Source organism: Strigops habroptila, chromosome 8 (genome assembly GCF_004027225.2).
Source record: "Strigops habroptila isolate Jane chromosome 8, bStrHab1.2.pri, whole genome shotgun sequence".
Lineage (NCBI taxonomy): Eukaryota > Metazoa > Chordata > Aves > Psittaciformes > Psittacidae > Strigops > Strigops habroptila.
The window spans coordinates 36,435,981-36,447,803 of NC_044284.2; the positions used below are offsets into that span (position 1 = coordinate 36,435,981).

General features: G+C 50.3%; 2 protein-coding genes across 2 annotated transcripts; both read right to left on the reverse strand.

The window, feature by feature from the left end:
• Positions 1-348: 348 nt before the first annotated feature.
• On the reverse strand, positions 349-4,187 carry LOC115612206 (cytoskeleton-associated protein 5-like). The gene is given in 4 exon segments (XM_030496220.1): positions 349-459; positions 462-1,100; positions 1,278-1,366; positions 1,619-4,187. Coding segments are annotated over 4 exon segments (3,408 nt in total).
• A 5,812-nt stretch (positions 4,188-9,999) lies between these two features.
• Positions 10,000-11,823, reverse strand: SST (somatostatin). The gene is made up of 2 exons (XM_030493773.1): positions 11,517-11,823; positions 10,000-10,517 (listed from the first exon to the last, which is right to left on the reverse strand). Exons 1-2 carry the CDS (start codon positions 11,652-11,654, stop codon positions 10,305-10,307), a joined length of 351 nt encoding a protein of 116 aa, XP_030349633.1. The 5' UTR covers positions 11,655-11,823; the 3' UTR covers positions 10,000-10,304.

An 11,823-nucleotide genomic window follows, 5' to 3' on the forward strand; every position in this document is an offset into this window, starting at 1 on the left:
ATGCTCCCATGGACACCACTGGTGTGCAGTCCAGAAAAGGAGGGAGAAGCATGGCACTGACATCTTTCAAGGAAAGCTAGCTGGCAGGGAGCCTGCCATGGGCTGTCTTGCTCTCAAGGCTGTGTTGCTGCTGCAGGTGAATGGCAGGTTTTCCAGGTGATAGGAATGGCATCACCTCCTTCCCCTTTATGGTCCCTCCTGGGATCCCTGTTGATCTAAGGGGAGATGCTTCCACCTCAGGGGATATCCTCAAGGGAAGAGGAGGAAGATGCTCTCTGGTGTCTTATTCTGTCTGGATGTTGGCCAGGCTTTGCTTCACATAGCTCTGCAAGAAGAGGGGGAGGTTTCCTAAGAAAGACTCCAGCTTTTCCTTGGGACATTTTTCTTACATTCATATAACTCTTCTTGACCCTGCCTCAAACTCTCCTGGAAGCAAATTTTCTAGAAGATGCTCTCTCTGGAATGTCACCTGCTTTGTCTTTTGCAACCCTGTGAGCTGCCCAGGGGCTCTCCTTCCTTGCTCGTACAGCTGTTTTATTTGCCTCCTGCTTGATAACAGGACTGACTGTCTTTTGGAGGTAAGCTTCCACCTCTGAGCCAGCTGAATCATCAATCAGGGTGAGGTGGTCCAGGATCTTCACTCCTTTCAGCTTGCATAAGTGGTGCAGCAGAGTTTTCAGGGCCCAAAGTGGGAGTTTGTTTGTGTGCTGCCTCAGTTTTTCATTTGGGAGCGCCTTCATTAGCATGTGGGCATCCAGCAGGATTTCATCCAGGTCTATGATGCTGATGGTGGCTGGGAGAAGCTGTGTGGTCTTCAAGAGGCACTTGGCCAGCAGGTCAGAAAACTTACCTGGGGTGCCCTCAGCAGTCAGGCTGTCTTGAAGCAGCTTCAGCAAGGCACAAATAATCCTCGTCTGGACAGATTTTTCCAATACCCTTTTCATGAGGACATTAATAGACTGGATGAGCTTCTGATCTTTCTCTAGATGTCCATCCAGAAAGTCTAGCATTAAGGTACAGAGACTGCTCATTACATCCTTAAGCACTTCCACTGAGGCCTGCTGAGCCAGCTTATTCTCCCGGAAGACACAGGTACAGGCCTGAATGACACAGTTACATTGCAGAGTGGTTTGTTCCTTACCGCATTTCTTGTCTGCTTCCTGTTGCTGGTTGATAAACTTGAGTGATTGAAAGCTGGCTATGAGGAACTCATTAATGTGCCCAGACATGGCTTCTACATTGCTCTCTCTCAGGATCTTCTCAATTGCTTTCGTTGCCTGGATGCTGGTGTCAGTGTCATCACTGCTAATGCGACAAATAAGGGAATTAATGGTGGAGGTGATGTTATGACATGTGTCATCAGTGTCTGAGGAGATAGGCAGGGTTTGGAATTCGGGGATTGTTTCTAACTGTATGATACCCTTCAGTCTAAAGAGACTGTATTTTCTGGAGACCAGCCTGCTCACTTGCTCACCTACATGTGGAGGTAGTGTTTGGGGACGTACCGTATTGAAATTTCCTCCTTGAGAGGTGTTGGCCTCTGGCTTTGAGGGTGCATCTCCTGCATGCTTAAAAGTTACTTCAGATCTTGTGTTTGAATCATGCTGAGGATTCTCACTGAAATGCTTTGCTGAGGAAACTCTTGACCTGTCAGGTTCCTGTTCTGCAGTCTGTCCCAGCATCCTCATATGTTCTTCAGGAAGATCCTCAATCATTTTGAACAGGGCTTCCCCATGAGTTTTGCAAGCTGTAACCATAATGTTTAGAGCAGCTCTATGAACAGCACTGTGCTGTTCTCCAAGGAAAGCAGCTATCCTCTTCAAGGCTTTGCTAGGGCTTGGCTCACATACATCCAAGCCATAGGTTTCAAGGAGATAGCCCATCTCTATCAGGCAGCCTTCCTGTTGCTTAGTATTATTGGACTTGATGCCTTCCACGAGGAAGCCAAACACCTTCTTAGGTGGATATATCAGGCACATTCTCTTCAGGATGGCATGCACCAATCTGAGAACAGTTTGCCTTGGCTCTCCCGTCTTCAGGATCAGGTATGGCAGAAAGGAAATGGCCTCGTTGTCCATTAGCTGGTACTTTTCTTCGATCAGCAAGGTTAGCAGCAGATTGAGGTAATCTAGGCTCTTGATAAGGACCCATGTGTTGGTGTCAAAGAAACGCAGAGTGAGCCATTTCAAGATCAGATCCAGACAGCTGATAACTCCTTCCTTCTCTACCTCTAAGTGCCTGGCCATGATGGCCAAGGCTTTGATGTGGTGTGGGAAGCTAGAGTGGAACAATTCCACCTGGAAGCTGCTGGACACACAGCGGCTCATCTGAGCTTTCAGCTGCTTAACATGCCTGTTGCTGGGAGCTGTGAAGTTCCACTGCAGCACTTTGCTACTTTTCTCATCCCTCATTCTCTGCTCTTTCCCCTTGGAGACAATGATGAAGATAGGTGTCAGTTTGCTGACCCCATCCTTCTTAGTGAAATTCATTTCTGCTTTTGCCTTGGCTAAACCTGTGTCTTTCAAACCTGTCTCTCCAGACTCCAGCTCCTTGGGACCGTGGTTCTCCTCTCTGCTGGTTTTGGGTACTGCCTTTTTAGCTGATGCTTGTGAAGACAAGGTTGTTGCTGCAGGTGGTGTGGTTAGAACAGAGGGGAAAGGGGTAGTGGTGGTGACGCTAGGGTGTCTGGAAAGTGACTTGGCAGAAGCAGCGCACTGAGCTGATAGACTGTCATTGACATTCTCCACTATCGCAAGCACATGGTCCTTTGCAGCTGCCTTCAGCCCACTGGTGGCTTCGGCCATCTTCTTAAAGCCAAGGTGCATTATGAAGAATGGCAGGGCTGCCTGCGAGGCTCTCTGCACATCCCTGTTGCTGTCCTGCAGGGAAGAGTAGAGGTGAGGTACACACTGAAGCAGGTCTGAGGGAGCTGACTGGAGTGTTGGCAGCTGTTCAGCCAGCCACTGCACCAGCTCTTGCTTCTGTAAAGGCAGTTCTTCACCTGGATCTTTGGGAATGTCCTGCCCATCTAGCCACTCCAGTATGTTCATTTGTGCAGCCCAGGCATTCACGGCAGCCAGGGCAGCAGCTCTCATGCTGCTCTTGCTTTCCCTAAACAGAGCAATGAGGGGAAAGCCCAAGTCCTTCATGTGCTGTTTGACATTTGAACCCATGGCTGTGGACAGTTGCTGGAGGACCCTCAGGGTCATCTGTACCAGGGTGGGGTTTGGGTTGCAGAGACAAGCCCTCAGGGCTCTTGGGAGCTCTCCTATGTTTGGCTGGATGAATCTGGCATCCTGAAGGATGCCTGCAACCTCTTCCAGGCCCTCCCTCTGGATGGTCCAGTTCTTCTTGAGCAGCTTTGACACCAATTCTGGTGTGATCCTGTCACTAATGTCTATGACTTTAGTCCTTCTGTGATTCCCTGGGTCCTCCTGGGCTGTGACATCTGGGCATAACTTGGGGTTGGCACAACTGGGAATTGGTGGGACCTGTCCATGCAGCTTCTTCAGCTCAACATCTATCTGGGGAAGGAAGGGCAGCTTTTCACTCTCAATCAGTGTTCTCAAGGAGTCTCCCATATACAGGTAAATAACACCCAGCAAGGTGATCGCTGATCTCTGCACACCTGAGTGAACAACAGCAAGAGCGATCTTCAGGGTCTTGACCAGTGGCTTGGCCTCCATCCCTTCAAAGCCAAACTCCAGAATTGCTTTTGACAGCCAGTCCAAGATCTTGGAATGGATCCTGGCATTATTGTGTGAGAAGGCCAATGACATAGCTGTCTTTGCAGTCCAAGGCAATGAACATGCCTCTGCTATAGCTGTTAGGGTTCCTTGGGCATTGCTGCTGCATAGCACATCTCCCACCATTTCCACCACACTTTCCAAGGCAATTTGAGCAGATGTTCTGGAGAAGTCCCCTTTCTGGGCTAGCAAAGTGATGGTGTGAAGCTTCTTCTGCATCACCTGGAGCTTTGTTTCCTCGTGACCTTGTAACAGCAGTCTCACCAGGGCTTGACATGGTATCTCACTTTTCTTCATCTCCCTGACAGTCTTCTGAATGGTATCTATACTGGAAATCCTCTCTTTCCAATTGTTACTTTCCAAATGTTGTATGCAGGTTTCAGGGAGAACAGCTGCTGCCTTTTCCCTACACTTTTCTGCTGAGAGCTCTGGTTCAAACATGTTGCTTGAGCTCAATATTCCTGTTTGCTGTTGGCTTCTGTCCTTCCAGGGACAGTTGGGTTCCCTTCCAAGGACCCTAAACCAGGAGAAAGAGAGTATTACTGGGTATCCCTGCTGTCTCCATGCTGATGGAAATGTTAGGGCAGCAGCTTTGGGCTGCATGTGGCCGTGGAGCAGCCCTAGAGAGCACCATCCATTGTGAGGTGGTGCGACCCTAGCTGTGCTGAGGGGACAGCCCACAGGGAGCCACACCAGTGTGGTGGTGTCCCATTGCCACAAGCAGTTACTGCTCTTCCTACAGTGGAGTCTGAGACTCTAACGTCCAGGTCTACTTCTTGCAGCTGGGAGAAGTCATCAGCACAGGTAATACCACCTCCAGCCCCCATTGCCTCCAGGAGCTGTTTATTCAAGCTGTGGAACATGCAGTCTCTTGCAGCCTGGAGCTCTCAATGTCTGAGCAACAGTGACACACATTGTGCCAAAGTGCTACCACCATGGGCCATCTGGTCCCCATAGCCCTTCCTACCTCTGCCCCTGCTGTTGCTGCTTAGACTGTGAAGTTTCAGAAGAGCTGAGTGAATAAGGAGCTGTTTTGGATGCTGAATAACAACAAAAAATGCCAGGGGAAGAAGATTTGCATGGAAGCAATTTCTTACGGGTTGCTGTTAGAGCAAACCCTGCTGCATTCAACCCTAGAGTAATTCACTTACTTTCATGTTAATTAACTTTTTTCTAACCCGTTAAAAATTGACACCTCGATATCAGAAATGAACAGCAGGCACTTAGTTTTGGGGAAAATTTTTGTCAGTGCAGACCCCTGTCTCCAGCCCATCTTCTGTGGTGAGGTTGTAGCCAGAGGTCGGATAGCCCCTGGCACACAGGACATCCATCCTAAGCCTCTGGTTTTAGACACAGACCATGAATAGGGCAAACTGTGCTCTTTGGCTCTCTCTGCTGGCTGCAGTGCACCCCATTCCGGGGCTTGTGCTCAGCAATGTCCCCCCACATTGTACCCTTTGGGGAGCAGGCTGGCAGAGAGGAGCAGAGATGCAGGGAAAGAAAGATTGTATTTGAGCCTCTGGGAAGGATCACAAACTCTGACAAACACAAGAAATAAAATAGGGGGAAAAAAAGGCAGCAGCAAAGATTTACAACAGAGCCCAGCAAATGTGACAGCCAATTTCCAGGGGCATCCTTTTTCTTCCTTAAGCCTCAGTCCTGAGCAAAAGGAGAGATTTTTCTTGAAGGGAGAACACAGATCTGTGTAATGGAGCAAACGCTCTACCTCAGGGCACAGCAGCACGGGCTGATTACTGCTCCAGGAGGGATTCACTGGCTTCTGCTCTGTGCCCAGGGGTTCTCCTAACAAGGGTTGAGGGACGAGCAAGGGAGGGTCCGGGAGCATCTCTCGGCTCACCTCTTGGGAATGCTTTGCCAGGGCTGGAGGCCAGGAACGCTTCCTCTCTCCGCGCCACGGAGCACTCCAGGCTGCTGGCTGCAAGAGCCAGCTGCATGGGAGGGGGAGGCAGGCAGTGGAGAGCATCAGGAGGGATGCTCTGGCACTGTGTGTGAGACCAAGTCCCTCTTGCTGTGGTCCAGCAGCCAACACAGGTGATGAACAGACGCTGGGTTTGAGTGCATCATTTCATACTTTCTCAGTAGGAAATGCTGGCTACCTTCACTAAATTAGTTTTGTTAATTGAACGACCAGGGGAGTTTCTTTGTCAGATGATACTGGAAATATTATTTTATGGCACAAACTGGTATTTGTACAACACATATGAGAAAAACTGAACAATTTTTGTGACCTTGTTATTATTTTTTTTTTCTTGTGTTCTTTAAGTTGTTTATAGGGTAAATCTCCTAAGACTGGGATTCAAAAAAATCTTCTGAGGTACATAATAACCAGTCATTCTTGGAGGTGCAATTACATGTTGGCAAAAGATAACAAATAATTCCCTAATAAAACAAAGACAAAGGAGAAGAAACTACTCAGTGTAAGTGAGTTTTATTGCCTTATTCTGGTGAGAAGCCGTCAAGAGTCAGAAGGTGTTCAGAGAGAGCAGAGAGTACAGTCTGTTCCTTTATCATAATAACTTTTATTGCCTAGGTATAGCTTTTCTCACCCTGGTCTATAAACATCCTGCTGCTTTCCTTTCAGAGAATTAGGACTCAGTCGCAGCAGCAAGTGCTCTTTCTAAATGCTTGTTGCTGACCCATACGGGGGCTGCAGGTTGATCCGATGCTCCCCAGAGCTGCTGGGAGTTGGGCAGGATGGAAAGGAGGAAGATTCCTGTGGTGAGAGCTGGTCTGTGAATGTGACATGCTCCCAGTGGCTGTGGATCAGTGATGGAGTGATGGTGTAATGCTTGCTAAGAGCCACAGAGGCAAAGTAAAGGCAAAGAAAGGGCAGAGCACCTTACAGGCTGTTCTGGGTGAAGGGTAGTTGTGCCCATAGGTCCAGAGTCTTGGTCTTTTCTGTGGAGCCAAAAGGAGTTGACTGGTCGCAGAGTGGTCCCAGGCAATGAAATCTGGATCCCACAAATATTTCCTCTGCACCACAATTAGGATCACTTGAAGCTATCTGTCACTAACAAGCCTTCTGGGCTGAGGAAGACTTGTCTTTTTTACCAGTTTGGGCTGCACATAAATAAAATCATGGTCTGCTTGCTGGAGCAAATGACCCCACCCTGCATCATTAATCAGAGAGTTTGCTGCTGGTGGTGGCTGAGAAGCTTGTCACTGACTTCTCATTGGGGAATATGTGTTTCCAGGTCTTATACAACCTTTTCTGGTTTTCATTAAAAGCATCTCTTCAGACAGAAGTTTCAAGCCCTGTTATGTGACTCCTCATGGACATTTCCCTGCACTGCCTCAGATGAATCACCGGGTTGAAGATACCAGCTAGGATGGGGGTTGTTCTGGGTCTGCCTGTGACACTGAGTGCAAGAGGGGAGATGAATCAGCCATGTGTGGATCATCATAGCCCCTAACCTACCTCAGACCTGTGCTAAGGCTGCTCCTCTGTGGAGCCTCAGCTCTGAGCTGCAGAGAACATCACTTGAAAACCTCTCACAAAATCTACTCTTCCTTCAGCAGCCTGTGGGACCTGGACACAGCTATGCACTCATCCCAGGCTCAGCCTTGCCCAGGAAGAGTCTTCCCGGTCCAGGACTCTGTTTTGTGGCTGCATCACCAAGGATTAAATACAGTAATTTCATCTTTTTACCCCATAATTCCCACCTATCACAGAGAAACGAGAAATCTTTCTTTGTCTTTCTAGTCTTCTTAGCTCAGCCAGGCAAGACCGTCTCTGGCATTGTATTTGTACGGCTCCCAGCACCTGGGATTGCTGGTGCTGCCACAGTGCAATTATGTGTGGTGATACTGTATTTAATACCCTAGGAATTCTCTCCCCAAACTCCATGAGCTCCTGAGTTGATGGAAGGATCAGGTTTGTCTTTCTGCCTCTGAATTGAGGACATTCACACATATCTCCACCAGTTTATCTTCATTAAGCTTTGCAGAAGCTGCCGTGATGTGACGCCAGCTGTATTGCTGAAACAGGCTGTCTTTAATTCCTGCTTGTGCCCAAGGATCATCTGCATCCCTATTTGTGATAAGTTTCACTCCAGCAATTGGCAGGATTAAACTCCCTTCAGAAGCACTGGCTGAGCACTGACCAAGAAGAAAAACCTCAGGTGAGTAGTGGTCTATTTCTATCCCATGAGAGATGGACTCAGTGCATAAGAATATGCAAGCCCCTGGCACCTCCACCCCCATTCTGTTCCTGTAGCTGCTGTCTTGAGGCTGTCTCAGCATTGAAGAATTAGCTGCTTTATGAAAGCTAAGTGGAACCTCAGTCAAGACAGGAGCAGACAGGGATGGGGAGGTCTCTGCTTCAAAGAATCCCCTAAAATCTGTTCCCTAGATGATGCACAGCAGCCAAGGAATCAGACATGAGCTAGGACTGTTGCTTTCTCCTCATAGAGTCTTCCTCCACACTTTCAAACAGTGTCTACTTTTAGGGCAGAGAAATGGTCTACATTACCTGTGTTTACCAAATGTCTTTTTGGTGGCTTCCCCCCTGACAGTGCCAGCCCTGCCTTTCTCCCAAGGGCAAGTTAATCCTGCACCTTTCACAGCTGCACCAGCCACAGAAACCCAGGGGTGAAAAAGGGTGTCCTGTGTGCTGGGGCTCTCCCACTGCCCCCCCAGAGTGCCTGGAGTGCCATTCCCTGCCCAGTCTACAAAGCACTCAACTGTGGTAAAGATGGCAGAGCTCTTGTCCCCACCACACTGCATGCTGGGCAATGAGGACAAGGACTGTGCATATCCCCAGGTAACACCACAAACCTATCCCTCTTACAAGGGATGAGGAGAGGAGACTCGGAGGAGCTGGGGAGATGCAGGATCATGTCACAGCAAGTCTTGTCCAGAGGGTGCAGGATCCAGCTTCCCCAGCATCAGACAGGCAGGGAGCAGGCAGCCCTTCACCCTGCTTCCAGCACAGGCAGTAGCCATGGCTGCCCTGCTGCAGGGAGTGAGGGCAACATTCAGTCCTCCCTCTGGGCTCAGAGGGGCCAATGCCAGCAGCTCCCCTCCCCGTGCGCATCCACCCTGCCCTTGTTTTTTACCAGTCAGCTGTGGAGCAGCCCAGCCAAGCCCTGCTGTGTGTGAGCATGGCAGAGCTGGGATTTCATGCTGGCACTGCTATACCTCCCAATGACAAGGGATTCACCTGCCACCAGCTCGAATCTAACAAACCTCTGCCCACAGGGAAAGGAGGCGCAAACCAAGAACAAAGGCAGTGGCCCATGAGCCATCAACAATGATGCCCCATGGAGAGCTATGCTCAGCATAGACCAGAGGCAACTGAACACGCCCTCAGTTGGAGTATTCACCTCTACCGGGAGCATGCTCAGCCCTCCACTCATGAACATCTCTAAGATCCCCCATTTTTCACCTTTCCTTCACATATGATGGCTACAAAATGTTTGTTACCTTTAATCCTGAATAATGAATTTCTCCTCAAAAAGTGACACCTCTCCCCATGCAGGATGCATGCTCTACGGCTCCGACTCACCCATGACTGCTTGTCACAAACCAGCATGGCCAGAAAGGAAAGAGACTCTGCAAAAGCCTGAAGAATTTCTCTTCATCAAGAGAAACACGTCTTTTTCCAGATGCTACCTCCTACCCTGCTGAACCTTTTAATAATGCCTTTAATAATGATATACTGGGTAGAAAAACTGCTGTAACCAGTTTATTAGATGGAGAGGAGCTAGCTGTGCAGGGTGAACATCTCAGCCTTAGAGAGATGTGAAACCTCCCCCTTTGAAGCAGAACAAAGGAAAACTTCCCGAAGGAATCCAGAAGCAGTGTCTGTGGAGATGTTGCAAAGACTAAAACATGCCAGGTAAAAAAACCCTTTAGTTTTTGTGGCTGAGCAGGGAATGAGTTATGTGTGAGGTAAACTTGTACTGTGAACCACTTTTGTGATCCCCATCACTTGGAATACACAGCTGTGATTTATAGTGATGCCTCTGGTGATGGATGTAAATCCTCTAGACTGACTGAAGTGCCAGCACTGTGGATTTGACTCACCCACAATTACAGGGAATTGATATCTAAAGTACCACTGTGTCTCTAGGTCCCTTAGAAAGATCACAGCAAAAAAAATGAGCATGTGTGTGTGTGTGTGCATGTGCATGTGGATGCTGTTTGCTGCTGCCCTGAGATGTGTGGCATTTCAAAGACAAGCAGCCCGAGAGGTAGCCTAGATTTTCTCATTGACCACGAAGTCTCAGCATTACCGTTTGAAACATAAACTTTATTGCAACAAAGAATTAAAAATAGTACATCTGAAAGAGTTGCAGAGTGCATGTCATTGAAGAACTAGTCAGAAATCACAACTCAAGCAAATTGTGTACAATTGGAACAGAAAGTTTTATTAAAACAACTGGAAATCAAACTCAAATTTTCCTTGTTTCTTTAATTTCACCATAACCGTGGATTGTGTATTTACAGTCTTCGCCTCTGTGGTGAAGGTTCTGCTCAGGGCGGGGGCTAGGAAGAAGGCAGGGATGAATGGGGAGGAGAGGTGGGTTTCAAAAGCTAACAGGATGTGAAAGTTTTCCAGAAGAAGTTCTTGCAGCCCGCTTTGCGTTCCCGGGGCGCCAGAGCGGGGTTTGAGTTAGCCGAGCGCTCCAGCTCCAGTCTCACTTCATCCTGCTCAGCCCCTCGGGACAAGTCCTCAGACTCCAGGGCTTCATTTTCTGTCTGGCTTGGCTCTGAGAGCAGTTCTGCCAAAAAGTACTTGGCCAGTTCCTTGGGGGAGAAGAGAGAGAGGGAGGGAGGAAGAGAGACCACAATTACTCCTTGGCTTTTGGGGGCTCACGCTCTGTACCTATGAGACATCTTTGTGCCCAGATTAGAGACAAGTAGGACTCTGGAGGAGAAGGGGTGCTCGGCTTTCCAAAGAGCCCAGCCTGACAGCTGCTATGCAGCAGCTGCACCTCCGCTTTATGCGGAGCAGAAGAGCGCTGACATCTACCTGGCATGGGGAACAGACCGTTGTCCTGGCCATGGCAGAGAACAAACTCATCTGAGCACCATATCGCCTTTCCTTCCCACTGCTCCAGCACATTGTGCCGGACTCAGCAAGGATGCCATGAGGCTGCTGCTAAAGTGACACAGGAAGGATCTCTGGGGGATTTCACAGGGGAGGCTGAGTTGGGTTACCGTCTCACTCAGGGTTATTTCTCCTTTTGTCCCTCCAAGCCCTACCTTTCGCCTTGCATGAATAAGGACATCTTCCTGCACTGGGGCAGCTGCCTTGGTTCAGCGCCCTGGAGAAGCCCTGAAGAGCTTCACCAGGGCTCTGTCCTCAGCCCCAGCAGCAACTGCCGCTCGTCCCATTGCAGCACCCGGCTGGGCTGGGCAGGGGGAGTGTCTCCCTTTCCTTCCCTCAACTGCTCAGCCTGTCCCTGGCTCAGCCCGTCCCTGGCTCAGCCCCGGCAGGGGACCAGGGAACCGGGGTCTGCAGCAAGCAACTAGGTGGGAGGACTGAATCGGGGACAGTGGAGAGGTTTGGTGAGGAACTAGAGGTCTGCACAGAGGGTACTGGGGTGCCCAGTGAGGAACTGGAGGGGTCTGCATCAGGGAAGCCGGGAGTAAGCAATGGGACTGGGGAAAAGAGAGTCGACGGTGGGGAATCAGAGGGGTCTCTGGAGAAGAAGCGGGGGTCTGGAGCAGGGCCGTCGGGGTGCCCGAGGGATGCCAGAGGGATGCCCGGCCGGGGTGCCAACCCCGTCTCGGGTCTCTCACCTGCTTCCCGGCGGCGGCAGCCAGGGACCTCTGCAGGAACTGCCGGAGCCGCGGGTCCGAGGGGGCGGCCGAGACGGTGCCGAGGGCCAGGGCGATGGAGAGCAGGGCCAGGGCGCACTGAAGGCGGCACGACAGCATCTCGCCGGCGGGTCGGGCGCGGAGAGGAGGCGGCGGGTCGGCGCTGGCGGCTCCGCTGCGGCTCGGCTCCGGCGTTGGGGATCTCCTCGCCTCCCGCCGCCTTTATAAACCCTTCTCCTGACGTCAAGGCGGGGGCGCCCCCCTCGCCCCACGCCGCCGGGGGTGGGTC